Source organism: Taudactylus pleione, unplaced genomic scaffold (assembly GCF_031769625.1).
Source record: "Taudactylus pleione unplaced genomic scaffold, aTauple2 ptg000571l, whole genome shotgun sequence".
In the NCBI taxonomy this organism is placed as follows: Eukaryota; Metazoa; Chordata; class Amphibia; order Anura; family Myobatrachidae; genus Taudactylus; species Taudactylus pleione.
The window spans coordinates 3330015-3358000 of NW_028284973.1; the positions used below are offsets into that span (position 1 = coordinate 3330015).

Sequence of the window (27986 nt, forward strand, 5' to 3'; positions counted from 1 at the left end):
AAACAATATCACGTAACTGATATCTAGATGTCGTACAGATATACAGTAGTGCCAGATGCTGTCTGTCCACAGACTAGAAATAGATTAAATTAGGTGAATCCATAATAAAAGACGTTAGGAATAAAAATGGATGGGATTGTTAGTTTTCCTTTTACAATGTTCTTATCTGTTAATGGCTTCAAGTCAGAAGTTTATCATGTTTAATTCAGAGACTTTGAAGATTCATTACCATTAATATCTTGTAGAGATTTCACGTGAGCCCATAAATATCTTTCTATGTCAGAGCCGTTCTCTGGGTTATTTCATAGAATTCCCTCTACAACTAATTAATAGGCTTCTCCATTCCTTAAAACAAAACAAAAAAACACATAAGAACATCTGAAGCGATGAAAAGCCAAAAGTAAAGGTGTTTCTATTAAATGTATTTGAATAAAATTAATTCAACCAGTCTGTTTTCTTTTGAATTGGGCTTGAGACCTACCGGCTCCTGGACAGAGCACAACATACAGAGTCAGAGACCATAGGAGCTGTGACCTGATTCAGAGCCGGACGCTCTTTGAGAGCGCTCGCTCTGAATCAGGGCATCCCTTTTTTTTTCAAGACAGCCTCCTGGCCGCTCGCTAAGCTGTGGGTGACCACAGCTGTGGGTGATGGTCGCGATGGTCATAACAACCATCGCGACCATTGGGGCTTGCGACGAGACCCTTGTGGTAGGGTCTCGTTCCCGTAAGCCCCAGTGAGCCTTCGGCTCTAATAGAGCCGGAAGCTCACCCACATTCCTTCGGGAACGCCTCAGTTTGGCCAGCCACCCCCCCTGCCCGCCTCCAAAACGGGGCAAGCTGTCAATCACAAACGACAGCTACCCCGCTTTGGTGCGAGACCAGTAGCGACGGAGGGCCCGTCGCTGGCCGGGTCTCGTGCATGTGCAGTGGGGGACCATCGACCCGCTTGCGAGCGCTATGCGCTCGCGAGTGGGTCTGAATCAGGCCCTGTGGCTGATGTTAGGCACTGAATTGTGACAATATTGGTTAAGAAAAAAAAATTTTCAATTAAAATGTGTTTTTTGATACTGTATTTGTAAATCGACTGAACTGCGATTAACCCTTTATGCTCTCATGTAAGTCAGATTCTAAGGACTTGAAAATTACATTTTATCGTTCAACCACACCAAAGGGAAAATGTTTATGCTTATATCATCTTGGCAATCACATCCTTGCCTGGCTGAGAGCTATATAATGATTGTAGTTGGTATACTGTATGTGCATTTATTTCCCTTGTCTATTCATTAATTCAGTGGCTGGGGAATTGAGATGAACTTTCACAAAAATATGGCAACGTGTACTAAGAAACATATAAATAACTGAATTGAATTTTAGCTGCAACCCCCATAGTGGGCGTCCATTTAATGTTACGCCAAATGTGGTGCACCAAGATTTTGTGTGGTTCTCACTTACCAATAGCCTGCTGATAACATAAACTATTCTTTATTTCTTTCTGGTCTGTGGGTGTCAATTAATAACAGCCCTGGGTAATACAGTGGGGGAGATTCAGAGATGGACGCAGGTGCAGGTTCTAATGACACGTCCGACTGTAACTGGGACGCCCACTTACAGCGTCTTAAGACCGTGCATTTCCGTCCTCTGCGTCTTTAGGTGCACCATAGCGGTTCTGTGTCTCAGCCACTTTCAGCGATGCACCCGAAACGCACCCGTGTCAGTCTCGCCACCACCCCCTGTTATCTCCCAGGAACTCCCACAATAATTCCCAGATCCTGCGTCCAAATTTGCACTGCAACTCTGTGCGCAATCAGGACGCATGCGCAGAAGAAAAAACATCGGCCTACTGCTTGCATATCACCGCTGTGTCTACCTCTGAACCAGCCCCAGTATGGGAAACCATAATGCTGTAGATCCTACCCCATAACTATATTATTCAAAAAGATGTAAAACCTTCTTAACCAGTGGCGTTGGGTAAACAACACTTGGAATCTGCTGCTTCCAAATCACACTAAGATGCGTCCTCTAAATCGTCCCCCCGGCAGCAGTAGCGGTGCGATCGCCAAGATGCCTACGACTCAATACGGGCATTAGCATTCTGTTCACAGCGGGCATCGGGAATTATGCTCCCATTATGAGCCTGATTCAGGGGTGCGTGCTATCACAGCCGCAACTGTATCATTTGCCGCATCGCAACTGTATCTTTCTGCTAATGCCACAGCCCACCGTTTGCAGTGCTAATCTGACGTGCCATCAGTCGCACCATCAGAGATTGCACCAGCCCTGTGGAGGCGCAGCATCTCCGTCTGACCTTGGCTGCCTGTGTCAATGCAGCTGCATCTCAGAACAGTGTCGCTGACCGCTACCCGCCGAGGAGGCAGCCAGGTTGGCACGATGGGGAGGGGGAGGCATGGTGGAAGTGAGCTGGTCCGGGGGAATGGCATCATTGTAGCTCCATCCTCTGCTATGCAATGACGATATTACCAGCATTGCGAAGCGGTGGGGGGGGGCGGAGCCACGATGACGTGATTCAACACAAATCTCGTCATTGGCCTCCTGTGCTGCCCACTTCACTGGGGGAATTGGACGGCCAGTTGGCCCCACCCCCGGGAGACTAGTCCACCTTTCCGGGTGGCCGGTAGTGCCACCCGATTTTTACGAGCCTCTCAGCAATTCCGGCAGGGTAGGCAATTATACCCACAGTCCATAACCTGATAAAGATTACTAATAAGTACAGTTACATACAAATATCGGTATCGACTTTAGTAACTATAATACTTCTCTATAGAAGCAAACACAGTGAAATGTGTATGAAAGTTGTTGTTTTGTTGCTGCCGTGTGGCATTGTTCCGGTTTATTGAGCAGAGGGGACAGAGGTGAGACATTCTTTGCCTTTTGTACAGCGGGCTGCTGCCAAGGTAGACGGAACGTGGCCTATGACTGGCTTCACCTTGATAGTCGTCCATCTAATGTGTTTTTTGGCTAAAAACCCATTTTGCATAAAGAGTGAAAAGGGAAATAAATTATGTGAGGGCTATGAATGCATTGCATATAAATGCACTAGAAGGCACTCTCAGCAGTTTAGGAATGAATACAAATGTAGTTATGAAGCATAGAAAAAAGATATTAATAAAAAAAAAAAACGGGGACAACATTATTATAAAGCAGCACACACCAAGATAGACTGGGATAACTTAGAATATTAAGAAATAAGATAAAAGCGTCGGAGCCCGTGCGGCCATACTTTAACATTTATATATTTATTTTGATCTCAACCAGCCCTGACCTTTGCTTCACCTGACCTGAGGTTTAGGGTTAGGCACTGGAGAGGGAGTGTTAGGATTAGGGTGCGGGGAGGGGGATGTTAGGTTTAGGCACTAGGGAGGCGGTTAGGTTTAGGCACCCGGGAGGGGGTAGTAGGTTTAGGGTACGTGGAAGGGGAGGTTAGGCTTAGGCACTAGGGGGGGGAGGTTAGGGTTAGGCATCGGGGAGGGAGAGTTAGGAAAATACCGGTCGTTCTTATGGGTGCCGGGATGCCGCTGTTGGTATTCTGACCAGTGGCATCCCGACAGCCGGGATTTTCATACCCAACCCCATTACCAGCGTGTGCCCCTGCATTAATTCCTTTGCTGCTGAATGTTTTCTCACCCTTGCCCTCGTCACATTTCAACATTAATGATTCTTTTATGCGGTACACCCACACAAATTATACCTTGATTTTTTTTCCCAAAGACTTTGTATTTTCAGAAAATAACAAAAATAATGTAACTAAAAAAAACATGTTTTCATTGACATTTCAAGAAAACAAACCAAAAGCAAACTTTATTCGTCTTATTATAAGCACTGCAAAGAAATACTCTGTGGTTCTTGTTTGCCAATAAACCACCTTTCCAGAAGAGTAAAGTCAGTTCTGGCCCTGATTCAGAGCCGGACGCCCTGACAAAGCGCTCGCTCTGAATCAGGGCGTCATTTTTTATTTTTATGGAGCAGCCTCCTGGCCACGCATTGCTGTGGGTTGCCACCCACAGCTAATGCAAGCGGCTTGCGACGAGACCCTTGTGGTAGGGTCTTGTGGCCGCAAGCCCCAGAGAGCTTTCGGCTCAAACAGACCCCTCGGTCTTGCCTGCCACCCCCCCGGCCCGCCCACCAAAGGGGGCGTGCTGTCACTCAACATCGACAGCATGCCCCCTTTGGTGCGAGACCCGGAGCGACGGATTGCCCGTCGCTATCCGGGTCTCGCGCATGCGCACGACGGAGCCGGCTCCATCGTGCGCACACGCTCTGGGCCACCATCGACCCGGTTGCGAGTGCTCAGCGCTTGCGACCGGGTCTGAATCAGGCCCTCTATATGTAGGTTTTGACCAAAAATCTGCACCTTAATTGAAAATGCATTGAAAAAAAAAAAAATTAAAATTTTTTTAACATTTTGAAATGTCTCGGTTTAAACGCTTCCTATGTGTAAGAATAATATGGTAGTCCAACAAGCCCTACAATTTTAAAAACTAGACAACATCCAGCATGAAATAAGAGATCACTTTTTTATTTGGTACAAGATGGGAGAGATATGGGCTTTAGTTCCCCCCACCATCTGTGGAAAATGTAATTTTTTTTGTGTAATGTTTCAGTTACTGTCAGTTGATCACCAGACAATAACTACTGTACTAAGGGAGCACACGTTGTTTGAAAGAGGAGACTCTGCCACTTTCAGGAGAGCGTGCCGCCATATCTGTGCTGGCCAGTATGGGGGAAATGGGGCACAAAACTATTTTTTTTCCATAGCGCTGGACGATATTGCCTGGAGACCACAGGTGATCACTAGACAATAGCTGCTGAGGGCATACCTCCCAACATGACCCTCCATGAAGGACACAATGCTCTGGTCCTGGACTTCCCTGGTAAGAGGCGGGGCTTCAGCACAGTTCAAAATTCAAAAATGGGAGTCACACCAACTGTCATTTCACACGCTGCCAAACATCACTGGCTGGGACTCACTGGCAGTTGGTGTGACTCCCCTATTTGAATTTTGGACTGTGCTGCAGCCCCACCTCTGAAGCCTCCACCAATCATAATTTACCAGGGAAGTCCAGGACCAGAGCATTGTGTCCCTCCTGGAGAGGGTCATGTTGGGAGGTATGGCTAAGGGGGCCACATAATTTGAAAGAGGGGGCACCACTCTTTCATATGTGAGTGGCCCCACATTTACAGATGTAGTTATGGGCATTATAGGGCACATGTGTGCCAAAGTCACTACTCTGGGACTGGGATCTGCCGGAGCTCAACAGGACGCCTGACCCCTGACATGTGCTGCTACGCACGCACGCCTTGTTCAAGCGTCTTTCCTCCCCGGCGTTCTCCATTAATGGACGCACCTCTGAGAATCTCCTATGACAGCAGCCCTGCAGTGCCTACTAGGAACCGGGGGCATACCACCCAGACGCCCGACACACTACAACACCCAGCAGTACCCTAATGCTCTAGGCTGCCTCTTTACTATTGTTTACATACCTGTTATATCCCTGTGTCATGTGCTAATTATTGTTCTTCCTGATTCAATAAACCTAAGAACTGGTTAAGATAACATCACATATGGACTTTCCACCGCTGGCACCATACAACTGCGCTACACAATTAACACCTTATGTACTCTGGCCAAGTGTTTTGTGTACTACTTAGGGAGAGAGATCGCACAGCACCAATTCCTCTCCTGCTGCTCTGCTAATAATATTGAGCTACGGCTATTGAGAAATACATGGGCACTTGGGGCCTATTTATTTAGTAATATTTGCGGGATATACCATTAAAACACCCATTTTTGGTGAGTACCCACAAATATTAAGTATCCTCGAGATGTATGTATGGGGGACCGCAGCAGAAGGAGGTATCTGCTGCAGTCCCCCGTTTATATTGCAAAAGCAACACCCATAGGTTACTTAATTGTGGAATTTACTAAGCTGTCTGACCCCGGTAGATAACGACATCTCCACATAAGGAGAAGTGAAGTGTTTGCATTAGCGATCACTTCGCTTCTAATAACACACCACAGGGATGAGCTACTGTCGGAGCCCCTGTCCCTGCTTGTGTTTTTTTAGTACATTGGGGTGACCTTTAATTTCTTATTGCCGCGATAGGTAATTCCTTAGCATCACAGGATTTCATAACAACAGTCACATTTTGGTCATGCAGTGCTCTTCCCCAGCACTAGCTGGAAGTTTAAGGCAGTGACTTTATTACATGTCATGTTGTACAGCTTAAGTGTTATTTGGACATTCTGAGGGGCCTATTCATCAACACTAAAATAATGGATTAAAGGACATTTTCCTTAATTACCGTTATTTTAGTATTAATTAAGACACTTAACACAGGAGATATCACTGATATCTCGTGGTTAAGTCTGTCTGCGTTCATTTCCACACTCCCCATACATTAGTACATTAGTATGGGGATGTGTAAATTAGGCTAGCAATCAAATTCCGGAAATTATGTATTTTCGGATTTTTGATGGTGTTACTAGTATACACCACTCTCAGGTGGCGTATAGCGGGTTACACTTACCTGCTTTCAGCTGGGCAGGTCCACTTCCAGCTCCCTCCGTCGCTTCCTCGTCCCTCCTCCGGCTTCCGGCTGCGGCTCCGACTGTTGCTCTCCCGGCAGAAAACAGTAAAGTAAAACAAAATGAAAAAAAAAAAAAAAATGTAATGAAATATTTTACTTTACTGATTTCTCCTCTTCAGACGGGAGGTCGGGGTCCGCGGCTGCAGCGGCCAGGTAGGTGGGGGAAGGGGTGGTGAGCGGAGGGGGGGGGAGGGTTGTGGGGGGAAACAGAATTTTGTGAACGTAACGGCGCATGTGCAGCACTGATTACAGCTGCAGTAAGGTAGGTATAGGCAGGGAAAAGTATCTCTTTCCTGAAAAGCTGTCATCGAGAAAATGACAGCTTTTCAGATTAGATACTGATGGAGAGGAGGAATGATTAATTCCTCCGGTAATTAGGTAGAACTCCATGCGAGTTCTAAACCTAATTACCTCCATCAATTTTTTAGTGTTGATGAATAGGCCCATGAGTCTTATGACACTGGAGGAGGACAGGACGCACGGCTCCTCTCTAAGCAACACAAGGCAGCCCCTTTTTAATGCAAAATGGCCAATGTGAAACTGCTCTATCCGGATAGAGCACTTTCACCCCAGATATCTTGGATTCAACAAGAGGCTGCCTCTAACCGTGGAGCTGGCTTTGATGCGGGAAGCAGGGACGATGAGAGCCGCACCGGGCCCAGGTGACAGGGGGCGTGGTCTAATTGAGAGAGGCGTGGCCATGCCACCTTCTAAAAAAAATAAGAAAAAAAAAATATTTCAGTGCCGCGTGCTGGGGAGGGGGGCGCTGTGTGCCCCTCAGCCCGGCACACAGCTAATGGGGGGCGCGATCAGCATGATCACTCCCAACATAGGCACAGGAGACTGCTCTGGCTGCTGCTTTAGCAGTCAAGAGCAGTCTCCCAGTGCAGCCCAGCACACAGCAGCGTGTGCTGGGCTGCTGTGACTTAAGAGGGAGGGGGAGTGGTGCTGGACCCGGGCCCCCACCGGGCCCCTGCAGCAAGCCCGGGCCAGGGTAATTTGTACCCGCTTCCCCCCTCAGCGCCCCTAGTGGGAAGGACACACTTTAGGTAAAGTTTGGGGCTCCCCAAGGGGTGTGAAGTTGCACACCACATACGCATGTCTGAGCCTACTTTTATTCATATAGTAAGGTTCTCTGGAGTATATTGTGCTTTATTTATTAGACAATGTGCTCTCTGTTGTCAATTATAACACAATTATAACACAGTCATAAGTCACTAGAGAATTTCATGCCCTAAAATACACAAAGCTATATGTTGACTCTTAATACCCATAATGAGAATTTGTTATAATACACAAAACTAATGACATCAAAATTCACCAATTATTATTATAAATAATTCTAAGTCATGATATCAGACATTAACTTTATGCAGATATTTTTCAGAAGTTCATACATATGCTAGCAATACTGGGGAACTATAGACAAAAATGTAAAAATAATAATAATGTAGCATTTTCTATATCTAGTATAATAAAAATAATAATAATATAGCATTTTCTGTATGTAGAATAATATTGTAGCATATTCAATAATAATAATAATAATAATAATAATAATAAATAATAATAATGCAGCATTTTCTATATCTATAATAATAATAATAGTAATAATAATGATAATAATAATAATTTAGCATTTTCTATGTCTATAATAATTAATAAGAAGAAAATGAAGAAGAATCTAGCACATTCAATATCTAGATAATAATAATAATAATAATAATAATAATAATAATAATATAGCATTTCTATATCTAGTATAATAATAATTAGAATAATCTAGCATTTTTTATATATAGTAAAATATCAAATATAATAATAAAAGTAATATAGCATTTTTAAATATCTAGCATATTATTATTATTATTATTAATAACAATAATAATAATAATACAAACTCGATATATAATTAGAAGGGAGTGCAGTTGGGGCAACCTGCGCATGAGTGTGACTGATCTTGCAGCCTGGGGGAATTTACAAAACCTTTTGTACTTTTTTTACAGGCTTTGTTCCAATACTTAGAGCACAATAGTACACACTGCATCAAAACAATAATAAAGTGCCGCTCTGCTAATACAAACATGCTCACCGTACAAGGTGTCTGCATCCACGGTTCGCCATCTATCTGCATAGGAAGTGACTTGCTTGTCCTTTTGAATGAAAAAAAATATAAATATTAGTTAAGTAAATATAAAAACTTTCTTTAACAAATCTGTGGATGTGGAATACACACAGTCGTGCATTACTTACATATACATTATATATGTGTTTTTTGTATAAATATAGGAACATCTTACACCCCCTCCCCCAACATTTGCGAGAGACACCAGTCATTGTACTGTGTCGCGGAGTACCAGACAATGCAGGCACACATTAGGCTGCCTTTCATTTATTTAAAGTTAGGAAAACAGCCGACTTCACACCGTAGTGATAAGCTCCTAAGCCTGCGCCAAACTAGAACTCCTGGCAGCACGTGGGTAATTGTCGTCCTCTTCTCCCAGTGCTGGTTGAATAATTTGTCTGTACATGGACATGCTGTTGGCTGCATGTGTTTCCGGAGCTGCGTGGTAGCGCTGTGTCAGTGTTGTGTCTGTGTTTCTGTGAGTGAGGAGACTGGGAGAGAGCAGTTGCAGTATACCAGCATAGACCAAATCAGCAAAAGCAAAGACCCCTCAGGGTTACTGATCTCTGTCAGGAGGTAGGTGGTGTGGCGGGTTACTCCATCTGCCCCTTTAAGGGCGCCAAAATTAAATTATATCTTAGTCCTCCCAACCTAAAAATGTTGTGGCACCCCATCTATTAAGCTACAGAAAACTAATGTTACCATGCCATAACAAAGTGCTCTGTAGTGCATATGTACAGACCAGTGACGTGCGGTGAGGTAAATGGCTGGGGAGACACTTGCTAGTGTCAGAGCCAGATTTACACTCACATATATGAACCCGAGGGTACTACATGTGGGCATTATACAAAGGTGCAGCAGTATATAGTGCTGGTAATTTTGTGTGCTTTGATCAGGGATGTGCGGAAAAGGTAGACAGGGGAGGCAGTGCCTCACTTGCCATAGACTTTTACTCCAGAGTTTTGACTATAAAAATAATTAGAAGATATTATCAGGAAAGCTATTTCATATTGCTACATAGCCTTAACAGATAATATGGAACATTCTACCTCAACTACAGGTATGGTAAAGTGGTTGTCTCATTTCCCTTCATTGACCATTAATGACTTGTTGAAGGCACTTGAGACTTCCCGTAAACTATTTCCGTCAACCGTGTATGTGCAAATGTTTTTAAATGTTTTTCATCAAGCGTATTTGTCCCCAAAGAGAAGCTTTAAAATGGGCCGTTCAACTTCACATACCTGTTATAGATGTGGGGAAGAGAACGCAAATTTATTTCACTGCTTCTGGCTTTGCCCATTGATCAGAACTCTCTGGCTTCAAATAAAGCAATACGCAGAAACCAAATTAATAAATAATTTACCTTTGACAGCGGAATGGGCTGTGTTGGGCATTCTACCACAAAACATTAAGATAAATAGGGGAGGGAAGAGGCTATTAATGGCTATAAGTGCGGCAAGCCGCAAAACTATTCTACAAGAATGGATATCACCACATACTCCATCCTTATCCTTATTGAAATCTAAACTCTTTAATTTATTTCGTATGGAATGGGTAGAGGTTATCTTGGAAAAGGAATATAAAACAAATAAATTTTTTAATGTATGGGAAAGCTACATAACTACGTTATCCATTGAGATGCGACGTCAAATACACCACAGTTTACATACCACCTCATGGTATTTAATGCGAATGGTTGAAAATGATCCCCCTATCATTCTAGATACGTACCATGACTAGATGGGTGGACGGGGGGGGGGGGGGAGAGAGATCTTTTTCTTTCTTTTCTTTTAACTTCATTTAATTTGTCATGTATTATTTATGCCAAAGTAAATGTACATGTTATAAATGAATACAGAGGATGTTATATTATAGCAATGAAACCTATGATATTATTTCAGTTTATGGAATTGTACATTTGTATTTTTCTGCAGTTCGATCCATTGTGATCATATTATATTTTCTGTATGTGTAAAATCTTTTATGCATGACGCTTCAACAAATAAAAAGAAATTTAAAAAAATAATAATAATTAGAAGACTACAAAGAAGATATTTATAATATTTTCTTTAACTTTTTCTTATCATTTTTTATAGTCCAAACTCTGGAGTATACCTAAGTATGACAGGAGAGGCTCTGCCTCACCTGACTACACATCACTGGTACAGACATGCCACACAAACACACATTTATTTATATTTAGCTCATTTTGGCAGGGTCATCCTAACCTTCTGTTTCATGCTACAGTATGTAAAGTATTTGTGTCATATACCATTATAATTATAATATTTAATCTCATCATGTATTACAATAGTTGGAATAATTATATATGGAATATCATGATAAATATTACTAACTGAATGAGAAGTGATGTCACTTATGTCACATGACTCATTGTGAAAGTGCTCTATAACTGTCTGTGAAGGTAAAACACACCTGGATATAAGGAGCACCTCATATAATGTATGCCTTTAGAATGTAAGCTCTTACGAGCAGGGCCTCTACCCTCTTGTGCTTCTCCTTACTTTACTTTCACCTACTTCTTACCCCCCACCAGGGCACCTAACACTTGGTTGCTTACACTCTGTTGCATATCTAGGTGTTGTGGTCACTTATGTATCAATGTATATTATCCATGTCCTTGTCCTATTTTTTACTGTAAGTCAGTTGTCAAATTATTTGTGTATGTACTTTGTAAGGCGCTGCGGAACACTTGTGGCGCCATATAAATAAACGATAATAATATAAGAAACTTGCTTTGTTTTCATTTGATGCTCATGTATTAAAAAAGGAATATTGTGTCCCCCTACTAGATCATATAAGGAACTTAGAAGTTACCTTAGAGAGTACCGCCTGCTGTTAGATATTAGAAACGACACCCTGCAGCCTAGGAAGCCATCGTCTGGAGCGTCCTCCTGAAAACTCATAAGAGCTTATAACCTAAAATAGAAGACAACTCAGCTTCCCCTTGTTCCCCTCATTGTGACATCAGGACTTCACACGTTTAGGGGAGCAGCCAGCACAGGGTGCCCTTTTTGACCAGCTATGGACCTGCTCCTTCTGATTGAGTGAAAGCATCTGGACCCCTCCCGCTGTATATAAATCATTAGTGTGGCTGCTATATGATATTATTATTATTATTTATTTATATGGCGCCACAAATTTTCTGCAGTGCCATACAAAGTACATAAACAAGTTGTAGACAAGCAACTTACAGAACAATACACTACAGGACCAGGACAAGGATAATATACATTGCTACATTAGCGACCATAACACCCAGATAAGCAACAGAGCATAAGCAACCAAGTGTTAGGTGCCCTAGTGGTGAGTAAGAAGTAGATGAAACTAAAGTAGGGAGAAGCACAAGAGGGTAGAGGGCCCTGCTCGTAAGAGCTTACATTCTAAAAGATATGAAGCCGATTGTATGTACTACCTAAATTATATTTGCATTTTGACCGTGTCAGGAAAGAGGATTCCTGTCTGACTTTACTATAAGTATTTGCATCTTCTAGAAGAATGAACAGTTGGGGGAACTGCAATGGGCATACCTTTGTTTCCAAATGTAATACATTATTCATTTAATATAAACAAAGCAATGATTGTTAGATAAAATAATGATAGTAATAATACCGTATAACCACAGAGGAACATTGTGCAAGACGCCTTCCAGCACTTTTCAGCCCCGTGTAAATCTGCCCCATCTCCATAGCTCCTTCCAGGCCAACCACCTCCAGCAGCTGATCGCTTAGATCTGGAATGACAATTCACAGCAATGTTTCTCATTTCAGGCATAACAAATCCATTGCACTTTATAACAAAGCCATTGCACTTTATAACAAAGAGCTGCCAGTACAGATAAAAAAAAAAGAATCAAAACTTTCTGAAGCTTATCAGAGGAGAATGTATTTGTTCCGATTATTCTGGAGACCCAACTATCTGTCCATCAAAAAATAGGATTGGCCAACATTAAAATCAGGTGCGTCTGACTGACACTGGGGACAGAGGAGGCAAAGAGGTGACCAGAAACTTCCGTCCCCTTCCCGATACCTATGGGTTCTGTCAGTCACTGCTGCACTCTTCACTTAAGAAACACACATACAGTACATGATACATTTGTGGGTCATACAGCTACTATTTTACTAAGATATATACATTGTTAATTTGATATTCATTTATTTTCAGAGCAAAGATTGTTATTATTACTATCCTTATATGGCACCACAAGGGGCCTTACTTACAGTACAAAACAGCGCAGAACATGGGGATACAAGCAGTGCCCGATTAATAACAGGGTGGCAAGGGGCGGACACCAAGGGGACGCAACACGTGAGGGGACTCCAAGCCACAGCACCAGTTTGGGGGACACTGTGGCATACAGTATGTGAACTGGGATTTCTGTGTGGTATACTGTAAACTGGGGCCACTAAAGTGTGTTTTACACTTTTGTGGTGCTGGGAGTATTTACATATTACACTTTTTAATAACAAAAGGGTGGAAATGATTTTATAAGTGCAGGAGGGAAAAGCACATGAGGGAAGAAGGCCCTGCTTGTGAGAGCTGACAATCTTTAGGAGAGGGGCAGACAGACAGGTATGATACAGAGGGGAGAGACAGTGAGGGAGGAGCATAGAGTGGTTCGTTAGGATGATAGCTAGAAGGCTTTAATTAAGAAGAGGGATTTGGGAGCCCATTTGAAGCTTTGGAGAGTGGTGGAGAGCAGCAGCGGCTCTTACCCTCTCAGATGAAGGGGGCTATCACTGCCTGTGATGCCAGCACTGCGCAGCACTAGTCTGGAGAGTAGGAGGCAGACCCTGCACAATGGATCTAAATTCTGGCAGGTGCTAGGGCTGGCGCATCCGTACGAACGGTGGTGGGGCAGCACATGCACAAAACACCGGCTTTTAGGGACTGCATCGGCTGCAGCTCCTAGAAGTCAAGTAGGGCTGCCAGAAAGGCAGAGGAGTGGCTACCCACTGGAAGCACACTCTCTGTTAATTACAGACTGGACAGGTAATACCAGGGGGAGAAAACACTTCCCCCTGGCACTGCCTATCCTGTGTGTGATTGGCAGGTTGCGCTTCCAATGGGATGTCACTGCCAGCCACAGTGTAGTCAGTGCAGTCATGAACTGCAGCTGGCTCACTGAGGTGGGGAATGTTATTGGGGGTGTTAAATCCGCCACTGGTGGAAAGTGTGATAGGGGGAAGGAGAGAGTTCCAGTGGTGGTGAGCACGGGGTAGAAGCATGAGGAAAGGCGAGGCAGAGTGGGTAGGTGGGAGTGTGGAGGGAGATGAGGTCAGAGTTGTAGGAGGAATAGGATTGGGCGAGTGTGAGGAGTTTGAATTGTATTGTGATGGTTACAGTATATTTTATATGTGTTCCTTCAATTGCAGCCAGTTCACCATGGAAGCCATAGCAATAACTTAATGCTATTCAATTTTATATGAAACACCACAAGTATTATTTCATATATAATATAATTTTTGCTATATTTACAACCAGTAGTATATTACGCATTATACAGACGGTACAGTTTGCACCATATAGTATCAATAAATCAGTGAGCAGAGGAATAGTTAGAAATGTCTGGACCCTATAAAAAATAATGGCCCCTTCCCTGCCAAGCCATTGCCCAGTGTCAATGAAATCACTATTACACCAGTCACCCCACTGCACCAATCTTGGACAATCCAGAAGCGAGACACTGACCACTCCTTCACCAGTACCGACACAGGTGCCAGGACTATATATATCAGCACTGCTCTGTCTGCTTACACCCAAACTCTGGGGCCCTTAAGGATATATATTGTGGTGCGTTCATTGTTACCCTCTTGAAACTAACACAATAATAAGTGTTTGCAAATAACATACTGTATATATGCACGGGATGTAGTTATATCCCATATGCACACCTATGCCACGTGGTACACATCTAGCAGAAGCATCTTTCTCTGTATGGGCAGCATCACTGAACTTTGCCTCTATACAAAGCCACCTGGAGTAGTGCTCAGTGTACACAAGTCCCCGTATATATTTATCGATAATTGGTAGTAATTACATGGGTCATTTTACCTAATAAAACAAATTATTTTGCAGATCTTATGATTACCAGCAGACTTGTTTTGTTACTTTAATGCTGATCACTGCTCTCCCCCAGCACAGATGCACCAACAACCTAACACAGCACTGAAAAATGTGTCCAATTCAGTGAATGATAAAGTGATCAGCAGCCGGCAACTGTAGTAAATGGTGCTTTAAGCCCCCTATTCTCAGACTATTTTTTAGGGAGAGTATTGTGAAGCTTTTGTGAATGATGGTTTCGTAGCCAATGAGTGGTTACAGCGTGTGGGAATGTTTTCACAGCTTTGTGTCTCTTTTGCCCTCTTCCATAAACGAGGCGACTTCACGTGTCTCCTCCTATTAGTGCCATGGGTAAACAAGGCATGCTCTCATAAATGAGGCACTGATGTCAGCACAATGTGAATGGCGCACACAGTACATCTGACCTCTTGCACTCATTCTTGATGTTCGGATAAAAGTCACTAGGGAGATGTCCAGCCCACTTCCTTCTATCGCCCCAGCTGCAATCAAATGAGTGGTCTCTGAGTTTTCTTTTTCTTCACCGTGACTATAATACACATAATCTAACAGGGATTTATATAGATTATCGCTACAGCATAAATAATGGAGGAGTCTATAATGTTGGCATTTATGCAATCAGAGAAACAAAATATTTATTGTATGACTTTAAACTATGTTCATATATATATATATATATATATATATATATATTTTTTTTTTTATTATTATTTTTATTATTATTTTTTTTATATATATATATTATTTTATTTTTTGTTTCTTTTGAATACACAATTTTTTTCTATTTTTTTGTATCTATTTATTGCACAAAAACACTTTTCTATTGGAATCATCTATTGCTGCTGGACTGTGACATTTTGCACATTTATTGCTGTTTGCACGATTAACAATTTTTTGCAATATTAATTTCTATTATGTCTGCACCTACTGACACCGATTTGGATGAATTGATAGCTGATATAGATCTTATACATGGAGAAACTTTTAGTTACTCCGATGCCGATGCAGCAAATATCCATTTTAAAGAGAATCTCAGTGCCTCTAGTGGAAATCCTGATAATATTGAACTATTCCGGGAACTTATCAAACTTAAAAGACGTGAACAAAACTACTATTACCATGGGGTTTCTTTGTCAGACTACCATAAGGAGGGTAAAATCCCACGTGGTTTTCGTCTAAAAAATGTGCCCACAATTGGAAGATTTAATATTCCTTTTTGTAAAAAAATGGATTTCCATTCTTAAGAAATGTTCTTATGATTTAATTCTTTTAGTTATTGAAGAGGTTTCTCGTGAACTGGCTGTCATTTGCACTAAAATTAATGAGTTTGAGACTATTCATAAACCTATATTAACATCGGATTGCACAGTTAACTGGTATGATAAACTATCTGTACAGATTGATAAATAACGTAAGGAGTTGGTAAACTATAAAAGGGCCAAATTGGACAAAGTAAACATGGATTATACTAGGAAACAAGTCTATCCATGGCTCACTGGGATTGGTAATATGGGTAGGTTACCAAGGAGGCGTCCTCCTTATCGCCACAACAGAGCCACTTTTGATACTGAAACATCTACTGATGGTACCACAACAGCTAGCGATTTGGAACCTTCTGCTTCTGCATATGGACGCCACCCTTTAGGGGTTCGCACAAGGGCACAGGATATAGACCCCGTAGGCGCTATACAAGGCGCGGGGGCCAGGGGAAAAGGACGAGGCAGCGAGCATTCTCCAATACCCAAAAATAAATAATTTTCAATTTTTCCTCACGTATGCTAACCCCTATGGAAACTAATGTTCTTTCCAAAGGACTTAATTTTGTCCCCACTAATAACTTTGACCAGTTTCGTTGGAAAGTGGAGCATTATAAATTAAGCCCACAGCTACGTTTACGTGAACACTTTAATAATGTTGTCCCAAATGAACAAGTTGATTGTGATGAACATCTCAGGATACCTAGTGCATTGAAGAAAAAGTCTAAATTTGACCCTGTATCTTCGAATTCTTCCATTCGGACATTTTGCCATATGATCGATAATGATGTCCAACAGAGAGCCACTAAACATACATATGCACATTCAAATCTTACCAAAGAAGAATGGCAGGCATTGAAGTCTTTAAGTACTTATCATGACATAGTAATACGGCCAGCCGATAAGGGCGGAGCCATTGTCATCCAAAATGTATCCGATTATGTATCAGAAATAAATTGACAACTCAATGATACAGATACTTAATTGTCTTCTTTCTAAAGACCCCACAATCCTTTATAAAAAAGAATTTGACAGCCTGAGATAAAATGCTGTCTATGATGGTATACTTTCTAAGTCGGTATTTGAATCTTTAAGTACTGTATTCCCTGTAACTCCTTTAATGTATTCTATACCTAAAATACATAAGGATTGTCAAAATCCACCTGCAAGGCCTATTATCTCCACCAGGGGATCTATGTATCAACAGATGTCTATTTTTTTAGATTCCATTTTACAGCCATGTGTTCAGTCAAGATCTAGTTATTTAAAAGACACTACATCTTTACTTAATAAATTAGCTGGGATTAATTTTGTTCCAACAGGTTGCATTTTAGTCACTATAGATGTACAAGATTTATACACTTGTATACCACACCATGAAGGATTGGCTGCTGTGAGAACTCTGATCACAAATAATCCATTGTGCAAGGGTCCCGACATTGAGCTATTTTTAAGGCTCTTGCAATTAACTTTAGAGTGCAATTATTTTACATTCAATGGTTCCTTTTACTTACAACGGAAAGGTTGCGCTATGGGATCTAATGTAGCACCTTCCTTCGCGAATAGTTTCATGTATTGTGTGGAGGATGAACTATTCTTTTGTAATCCAGAAATTAGTTGTCATATTTTGCTTTATTTACGCTATATTGACAACTTGCTCCTATTTTGGACTGGACCTCATTGTTTTCTGATCTCTGCTCACAATTCTTCAGACTCTCCAGTCAAATGTACACATTATATGGACACTTCCACAGTCAATTACCTGGATGGCACCATTACAGTCTACAACATTAACATCCATACCACCATGTTTTCCAAACCCACAGATCGTAACAACATCTTACTCGCATCAAGTCACCACCCTGTGGCCCTTAAAAGTGGACTTCCATATTCTCAGATGCTGCGGGTGCGCCGCATCATAAGTGATGATTCGTCCTTAAATGAAGCATTAGATAATATGGTCGATAAATTTGCTGTAAGAGGATACGATAGAAACGCTCTCCGTAAGATCAAACAGAGGGCCTGATTCAGACCCGGTCGCAAGCGCTGAGCGCTCGCAACCGGGTCGATGGTGGCCCAGAGAGCATGCGCAAGCCGTCACTCTGGGTCTCGTACCAAAGGGGGCTTGCTGTCGATGTTGACTGACAGCACGCCCCCTCTGGTGGGCGGGCCAGGGGAGTGGCTGCCCAAACAGAGGCGTTCCCATGTGAACTCCTCCCTTTGGGGCCGGCCCCACTGACATCACTCTGTTAGAGCCGAAATCTCTCTGGGTCTTGCGGCAACGAGACCCTACCACAAGGGTCTCGTCGCAAGCCCGATGGTCGCGATGGTCTTGACCATCGCGACCATCTTCCTGGCCGCATGCTATAGCTGTGGGTGGTCACCCACAGCTGTGGGAGCGGCCAGGAGGCCACTCTAAAAAAAAAAATAGCCCGGCCCTGATTCAGAGCGAGCGCTCTGTCAGAGCGTCCGGCTCTGAATCAGGGCCAGAGTCCTCAAAATTCCAAGATCACAAGTATTGGAACCATCAAATATAAAGAGGAAACAAAAACATTTAATTTGGGTTAATACTTTCAACTCTAATAGTATTCATACTAATCGTATCAGCAAATCGTATTGGCCTATTATACAATCGGATACACAACTTAGTCAACTTTCTGGAACGCGTCTAATGCCGGCTTACAAACGAGGCCGCAATATCTGGGACTAGGTCATGAAAACAGATGTGACATCAGCTTTACCAACACAGCAAGGATCTCTTTTTGAACGTTGCCCGTAATGACTGTTTTAAGTGCCTTGGATGTACTACGTGCAGCTACTTGATATGTGGAGACTCATTCTATCATCCATTTTCTGGTAAAAAGTATCAAATTCGTCATAGAGTTACGTGCTCTACGAAGTTTGTTGTATATTTGATTGGTTGCCCTTGCGCAAAATATTATGTGGGCAAAACAGAGAGGGCCTTCAAGGAAAGAATGGCGGTCCATAGGTCTTCCATCAGGTTTACAAACTGGTAAGACTGATCAACCGGTGGCCCGTCATTTCTTGGAGGCAAAACACAGCTTGGCTGCTCTCCGCTATCGCATTATTGACCACATTAAAATTCCCCAACGAGGTGGTGATCGTGGTTTGCTAATTTTACAGGCGGAATGCAGATGGATCTCTCGCTTGGACACTTTGTTCCCTCGGGGGTTAAATGAATATCTGGGACACGTATATATTGCCTTTTGTTACATCAATAATCTTTTATGACACTTAATGTGTATTATATTTATGATTGGAACCCAGTTTGTATTTAGCGCTGTCTGGCGTATCTCTATTGGGCTCCTTATATTTTGTATTATATATGATTGTTTAATGGGGCTGGCATCATGATTATGTTTATTTGATGTATATTCAAGACAGATATGATGTCCTTTAAATTATGTGCTGCTGCCTTTCACATTATCTGTGTATATGTTTGTCTATGTATGGTTGTCTGTTTGTTTTATATTTATTGGTATATCATCTAGTGCTTTTTTCTGATAACAGTGGTATTGTTATTGTTGTCCGGTTGCTTGGTGACCCATTGGTTTCTATTGGTGAATAGTCATCACGTGGACCGGCCCCTCCGTGACGCTGATGCAGGCGCTCCCTGTGACGTAATTTTTACGTGCGGGACTCCGCGTGCAGGTGGCGACATGGACGGTCCGGTGGGGGTATATAGGTGAGTTATGTTGTTTGTATATTTATGCCCTGAGGAAAATGTTTGGATAAACATTGAAACGTTGGTCACATCCGTATATTGTGATATTATTGCAATGAGTGCCGCCCGATCTGGACTTATATATATACACAGTATACAGTATAAATATAAATATACAGATGTAGTGCATCGCGGCATGGATGGTGCGACTCGCATGTCTGCATCTATGGCTTGAGTATGCACGCGCACGCCATAGACTTCAATAGGGAGAACGCCGGGCGCACCTAGTCGCAGCCCGGCGAGAGCTCCACTATGCCGCAATGCGTGAAGCTGTGCGCGCGTATCTCGGCAACGATGAGGGCGACTAGATCTGTATATTTACAGTATACACACATATATATATATATAAAATCACTGTCAACAGCATAATAATAATCATTTCAGTGCCCCTGTATTACTATTAATTAGAGATGAGCGGGTTCAGTTATCTGAGAACCGAACCCACCCGAACTTAGAGATCCAAGGCGAGATCAGAGTCTGGCTCGGGGTTTTCCCGCCTGACTTCGGTTCTCAAAGCGAGGCTACTATCTCGTTCAGGGGTGCTCTCTCCCCCAGTGTAAAGAAAAATAATAATACAAGGTTTTTTTTATGTGTGTGTGTGTGTGCGCGTTAGCCACACTTATCAGCAACGTAGCAGGGGTGCTGTCTGTGTCGTTAATCAAAGAGTTGCTGTGTCCATCCAGGGCAGGGTCTGTTGTGTCCATCCAGGGCAGGGTCTGCTGTGTCCATCCAGGGCAGGGGCTGCTGTATCTATCCAGGGCAGGGGCTGCCGGGGTCTACAAAATATTGTCACACTGTAAGTGCAAAATGCAGTGTATTCATAACAATTATTGTCATACTGTTTGTGGTAGCGCAGTGTTTTCGTAAAAAAATTGTCACACTGTAAGTGGTAGCGCAGTGTGTTATTCTTTTCTTATTCTTAAAAAATCTTGTGACACTGTAAGTGGAAACTTCACAATTTTACAATTTAATACCAAAAAGTTAGCAATAAAAAAATTGCAACTTTTCACTTCTTTCCTCAATCATGAACAAATGTTTAGTCTACACGCAGACTACAAGACCACAACAAAGTGCTAAATTACGTGCATTATATATTAAACAAAATGACATCACAAACGCCTCTGCTGAGATTCACATAAACATATTTTCAAAAAGTGAAAATAGAGGATATGGTTTAAAAAATGGAATAAAGCAGCTAAAATTGCTCTGATTATAGTGTCCCTACTCCCTACCCATGGCCCCTCTACCTGAATTTCAGCGAGTCAGAGGGACAACTCCATACAACCATATTCCAGAGTGCCGCTGCTCCTAATGTAGCCCAGGTCAGAAGATGTGTAGGGGGGTGTGGTGATATGGACTAAAATGGAACTCACATCCACTAAAGTGGACAGTGAATACCCAATCTAACAGGGAGCGCAGCTGTAATTTATACACAACACAGGATGGGATGACGATATAGGCTTGGGTGATGGTATAATCTGGGGTGATGTATACATCATCTTCCTCACAAAATATTAATTTGTCCCCGCTGGAATCCACCATTACAGGTGCCTGTGTAATTTTTGCACGTAAATGACGGTAAAGGTTTTTCTTGTAGAATTTGTAGTTCATTTTGATGGACATCATCTTTTCCACATTTTGGGGCAGTATTCTCAGGCCGATCACTGACAAGGTTCCCGGCTGTGCTGAAAACTCTTTCTGAGTACACACTGGAGGGTGGGCAGCTCAAGTTAAGCAAAGCCAGTTTGTACAAGGGCCTCCAAATTACCTTTTTTCCTGCCAGTAGTCAAACGGACTGTCTGACATGCCTATTTGGATGCTATCATTAAAAATGTTTAAATAGTCCTCAACCATTCTTTGAATGGTTACCGTATCAGATGGAGCCACGGTAGAGGTGTCATTAATTGTAGGCAATTTTGACCCGACCAGATGTCAAAACTTGGTTGTGTTGACTCAACTGCATTACCAGTGGGTATTTTGAAAGTTATGTTTTTTTCTCAGCAGATGCACTTGCTGGAGAAACTGAAGAAGCCATTGCAGCAGCACGTGCAGCTTGAGCTTTTCAGATCTGTGTCCATTGGGAAGAAGAAACAACGTCTTTATCCCTTTTGGGATGAAAATCCACTCCCAGCAGCAGGCATGGTGCTCAAGGCTTCTCAAGAAAGACACAATGTAAGATTTAAACCTTAAATCTGAAATCTTGCATTTGCTCTGTTCTGCTTGTCCACATATCTGTGCTGGTTAAGTGGACAGTGGGTAAAACGGCAGTTTGAAGGCCACTAAGTAACTATATTTGTTTTAATGTCCCTGTACAGGTTGGGAAAATGTTTCAAGTGGAATCTTTGAAAAGGATTATTTAACAGTCAATTTTTTTGGAAAGCAATCATCCTGGTCCCCTTCTGGGATGAAAATCCAATCCTAGCAGTCGAAGCAGACTTCAGATTCAAAAAATGAAACTAAATTTAATACCAGTCAACCCTTCCTGTCCCTGCCTTCAACTACATACATACTCCAACTCACTCAGGGCTCTTGAATAATAAAAACATTTGTTTCCTGATGTGACATGTTGGAAGTTGAACTGCCACATGTTTGTGCCACCCACTGCTGCCGCTTAGCTTAGTCAGCCAGCTAGCTTGGTGCAAATTCTGGGCCTAAACTGGATGAAAACAACATTGCGAGCTGTGAGGTGGTCAAAATTGACTGGAAACAAGTGGAAATGAATGTTATTGAGGTTAATAATACTGTAGGAACAAAAACAAGCCCAAATAATGTGATTTCAGTTGTTTTTTCGATTTAAAAAAAAAAAATACAGATTCAAAACCAAAAAACAAAACACGGAAGGGTGGTTTTTGCAAAATCATACTAGATCCAAAACAAGGGGAGATACTGATCCAAAACCAAAACACGGGGGTTTGGCGCACATCTCTACTATTAATGCCACTTTCATCAGGATAAAGTACTGTACATTTAGTGTGTCCTACCTTTTAAAGCCTATCGACAGCATGATGATGTCACTGTAGTAGCGTCTCCGGCCAGGTGGGAGGTCATGTTACCGGCATTTGCTGCTCACTTGGTGGATGGGCTTTATAAGGTATTCCATGTGGAGATGTCCATTTTGCGAGTGACCCAGCAAACCAACCTGGTCAGCGAGCAGGGTTTGACACGGGAAAGACCCGTGTAACCCTGCAGTGTGAATGGATGACCCGAGTCATCTGAACCACGTCCCGTTAACACCCTGTGGAGAGCCGGCTCACCGGTGCTTGGAGATGATATCATCTCCAAGCGCCAGCAGAGGAGTAGCACTGGCAATAACCCGGTTCAAGCCTGTGGTGTAAATGGGTTTCAAGCCATTGTGACACAGCCCATGTTTTGTGATGCTCCTTTCACACTGCCAGCAAATAACCCGGGTTATTGCACATGAACACTCAGCAACCCGGGTTACTGTGCAGTATGAAATGACCCAGTTGAAATAACCCGGATTGAAAGACCCGGCATTTCAACCTGGGTAATGAACACAAGTTCAACCCGGCTCACAGTGCAGTGTGAACGGGTGACCCTGGTCGAGGCGACCCGGGTCCCGTTCACTGCATAGGGAGAGCTGGTGCTTGGAAATGATCTTATCTCCAAGTGCCGGCTCAGCAGCGATGGTGGTGATGTCATCGACCTGGCATTAATGCCAGGTCGGGCTGCCAGTCTGAAAGGGGTCTAAGCCGGATCGCACCCGGGATCAAAGCGTGTAGACATCCCGGTTGTGACTTGGCAATTGCGATGTGAAAGGGGTATTACTCGGGCTTAACCCGGATTTTATGTGCAAAAAGGGTATACGTGATAGTTTAAGGCCAAACCAAGTTCATACTAGTGTCTGCTGATTGGCTGCCAGACACTGTCGCCCAAATTCCATGCAGACTAAATCATACCCATTTTCCACCAACAACCCGGGTCTGACCTGGGTTTTTGAACATGGTTCCAACCCAGGTCAGACCCCGCTTACACTCCACTTTCAATCCGGGTTATTCCTGGGTCAGCCCCATTCACACTGAACCTGGGTCTGCCCTGCTAAACTTGTGAGGTCATAAAAAGTGGGAGGTGATTGCTCCACAGCCACCAATCAGCTCATTTTAGGCATGACTCAGGTCAGATAACCCGGGTCGTGCCATTTACAATACACCATTACCCAGGTCCATCCCGGGTCCATCCCTGGTAGATACCTGGGTTGGATTCACAGGTCACTTGACCCAGGTTATTTTTCAGGGACCCTTTTCCACTGAGCCGCTACCTGGGAAAACCCAGCAATAACCCAGGTTATTGCAGTAGTGTAAAAGGGGTATTAGTGAATCAAAACATTGAAACTGAAGTACATATATCCAACTTTTATACACACATCAAGCTTAACTTATGTTCTCCAGTGCAGTTCCCCTTTAATCCATTATAACACATGGAAAATAATTAAAACCAGTCAGCTGTAAAAACTGATTTTTGATTAAAAGGGAAATTATGCATGGGTGACTAATTTGAAATCTTGGGATAGAAGTAGAATATTGAATGGCTCAGTTTAATGCAGTTAACAATGAATATTATAAGAATTTCTAAGTGAACAATCTAAACCCAATTTGATATAATACAAATATATGACGTTGTACTCGTACATGGGCACATCTGTTAATGACAATACATGCCTACTCCCAGCTGGACAGTTTCATAATGAAATGAATCAATTTGTCTAAATTTTATGCAGATTTAAGTATCTGAAGTGGAGGCTCAGATAAATGTTGTGGGTTTTTTTTCCAGCAAATAACTGAACATATTTTGCCCTGCTGACAATTTGTATGCAAATTAGCATTGCGCTGGACAGCTTCGTAGAAACAAGAGACTGATGAAGTTTGAACATTCAAGACAATGCCCAAACTTTATATCTAAAGTTTATTCTACAAGCAAAAGAATTTTCTTTTACAATTTGCAACACAGTTTAACGTGGACCTAGCCTCAAAATGCACTATATTTACAGTTATTGCTTAATTCAACTTATGCTAAATGTTTGTAAATGTTGTATAGTTATTTGCCCTCCTGCCAGTCACTGACCAGACTGCAGCTTCAGGGGATGAAAGTTTGCTTTTGGGGCAAGAATTCAGCACACACATCTACCATAGTCTAGAGGGTAAATTTACTAAGAATCGCGTTTGGTCGAGTTTTTCTGTTTTTAAACTCTATTTGACTCGCTGAAACTCAGATGAATTTAGGCTTCTGAAACACTCAAGTTTTGCTGAGAGTAGTTTTTCCAATGGTGTATCTGATTGAGATTTCTCACCCGAGTTTGCAGTGCCTGACCGCAGCCAAACACTCCCGAACAAGCGGACTGCACATATCAGTGAGGTATGTGAAAGCTGCTTGTGTGTTTTAACTGTAAAAAAAAGGGTTAATTTAAAAATAAAAATTTACGTAGGACCCCTCCCCAAAAAGCATAACTAACCCCTGGCTGATCAGCAGGTCCTGGTTCGAAAAGATACCCCCATATTTTAGGAACCAGCACTGGGCTGCTGAGCCTGTCCTGGTTTTAAAAATAGGGAGCAAAAAATTGTGTAGGGGTCCCCCAATTTTTAAAACCAGCACTGGGCTCAAATCCAGCCAGAGCTTAATGCCCCAGCCAGGGGACCCTTTCAGTGGGTCTCCCCGGCCAAAGCATTAGCACCCCAATGCTGGTCAGCCCAAGCCGGGGATCTCAGGAGAGATGGCCACCTCCCAATAAATGGGTCCCCCTTCTCCCGAGCACCCCAGGCTTATGCTGAAGCCTGGGGCTCTTTTCCACACATCCTTGGGCTGTGGGTACAGGGGTAATAGTGTTGAAAAACGGCTGTCACTACAGCCAATCAGTGGCCACTACATGTAGAGCGGCCTCTGTTTGGCTGGAGGGCGGTGAGAATTTCAGAAGAGTTGTGTCATTCCGCGTAGTATAGGTATATGTAATTACACATATACCTATACTTGTCCGAGGTGGAATGGGACAGTTGTTTTTTTGTTTTACCAAGACCCATTGGATGCTACATGGAGAAGAGGACCGAGTCTACGCCAGGAGGTAGGTGAGTATAGGTTTTTTTTTTTACAGGTAACAAGGAACATAGGAACAAGGGGACCGAACAGCTGGCAGGTAAACATGAGTGAGTGTGGTAGGTATGTGCAATGAAATTGTACAATCTACGGTGTGTGTGTGTCTTGTGGTTTTTTAACTATTTTTTTACAGCAGAGGTATGGGTGTAGAGCAGACACACTGGCACCTGTAGTTCCACTGTAAAAACAATAGTTTAATGCTATTTTCAACACCATTACCCCTGCACCCACAGCGCAGGGGTGCGGGGAAGAGCTCCGGGCTTCAGCGCAAGCCTGGGGTGCGAATGAGAGGGGAGAACCCCTTTATTGGGGGGCTCCTCACCTCCCCTGAGATCCCTGGCTTGGGCAGACCGGCTTGGGGTGCTAATGCTTTGGCCGGGGAGACCCAGTGAAAGAGTCCCCTGGTTGTGGCATTACATCCCGGGCGAATTTGAACCCAGTGCTTTAACACTTCAAACTATCTGTAGACGCAGAAAAATACACAGATCACACTGATCTGTGTATTTTTCAGCAAAACACAAACCTCGGGAGGTGGTCTTTTTAAAACTTCTGTTTAGGTCTGAGTTTGTTACAATTACACCCGTGATTGTAATCAAAATTCCTGGTAAATTCCCGAGTTGTATACTTTTCAGTGAAAGTAATTTCGAGTTTGGCCGATGGTGTATTTAATCATGTTTCCATTTACCCAAGTTTTTCAGTGTACATAAAGAAATCTCTCCCAAACTCTCCCGAGTTTGTCTTTAGTAAATTTGTGAGTTGAAAAAAATGCCTAAACTTACCCGAGATTGTAATCTTGACCAAACACAATTCTTAGAAAATTTACCACCACATGTTGTAGTGTAATTTTAGTGTGTTTTAGTGTTTTTCACTTTTAATTATTAAACTGCTGTTATACGCTTTTTCTAAATTCTATTAATAACTAGCTGAAGTACCCGGCGTTGCCTGGGTTTAAATCTTCAAGTTATTAAATTTTATTATGTGATGTCGTCCAAGTCCATCCATTGGACAGCCCAGAACAGGCTTCCTGAGTCAAAGTTCTGCCTGGCGCACTCTGCTGTGAGGTCCAACTGGGACCCCAACCAGTACAGTACATTAGGCATCCCAGACCAATTGCCACCCCTCTGTGAAGTTTTCATCCAAATCCGTCCAGTGGAAGTCCCAGAACAGGCTCCCCAGGTGAAAGTTCTGCCCGGTGTACACCATCAGGAGGTCCAACTGGGACCTCAACTCCCTAGGATGTCTTCTGGAATCCAATGTTACCACTCTGCGAAGATTTCATCCAAATCCATCCAGTGGAAGGACCAAATAGAAAATATGACTGATAGAGGTGACGATAAACTCTGATGTGGCTCTTGTCTATTTTAAGGACAATGGTGAGAATATAGAAAAATCAAGCAGTCCCGACTTTACTGAAAATCATTTACAGTACATTGATATGTACAGCACTGTTTGTAATGTTATTGTCAAACAGGGTGTTCAAATTCCCAGTAGTAAATCCAGTTACAAAGGCAAAAATGCATTCACAGTAATAGTCTAGATTTCCTAAGATCTCACATTGTAGCAGGTAAGTTCAAACGACCAATGGGAGACTGAGATGATGCAAACAAGTAAGCTTTTTATTCCAGGCTTGAAAAGGCAGAGTCAGAGTAATGACTTCTTACATAAGGCAAACACAGTTCAGGAACAATATTTCAGCTTACATGAGACAACAGTTCAAACGAGCAGAGTATTCCCAGCACAGTCATGGTTCAGATTGTCCAGCATAGAGAGAGCTGTTGAAGGTGCTACCTCTCCCTCACATTTCCACTGACTAAACTTACCAGGTTTTTATACCTTAGCTTAGCTGGTCTTAATTGAGGTAACGATGTGGTTCCTCCCTGGCTACAGAGAGGCTAACCCTTTCCTCAGAATGTGGGAGAGACCCACTCTGTCACACGCATAAAAAGGTTGTGATTTGAGCGGATTTGGCCGTGGTTTGGGTGAATTATTAGCATGGCCTACTTTATTTTGCCCCACATGGGATTGTTGGCAGTCATACCACTGTACTG

General features: G+C 42.7%; 1 protein-coding gene across 1 annotated transcript in view; it reads right to left on the reverse strand.

Moving 5' to 3' along the window:
- Nucleotides 1-27986, reverse strand: part of DGKB (diacylglycerol kinase beta) — a 511490-nt gene that overhangs the window by 37035 nt on the left and 446469 nt on the right. Inside the window, exons 21-22 of the mRNA XM_088453127.1 lie at nucleotides 12367-12487; nucleotides 8701-8761 (exon numbers count right to left, since the gene is read on the reverse strand). Of these exons, the coding sequence (XP_088309253.1) occupies nucleotides 8701-8761; nucleotides 12367-12487 (182 nt within the window). The remainder of the gene's footprint in view (nucleotides 1-8700; nucleotides 8762-12366; nucleotides 12488-27986) is intronic.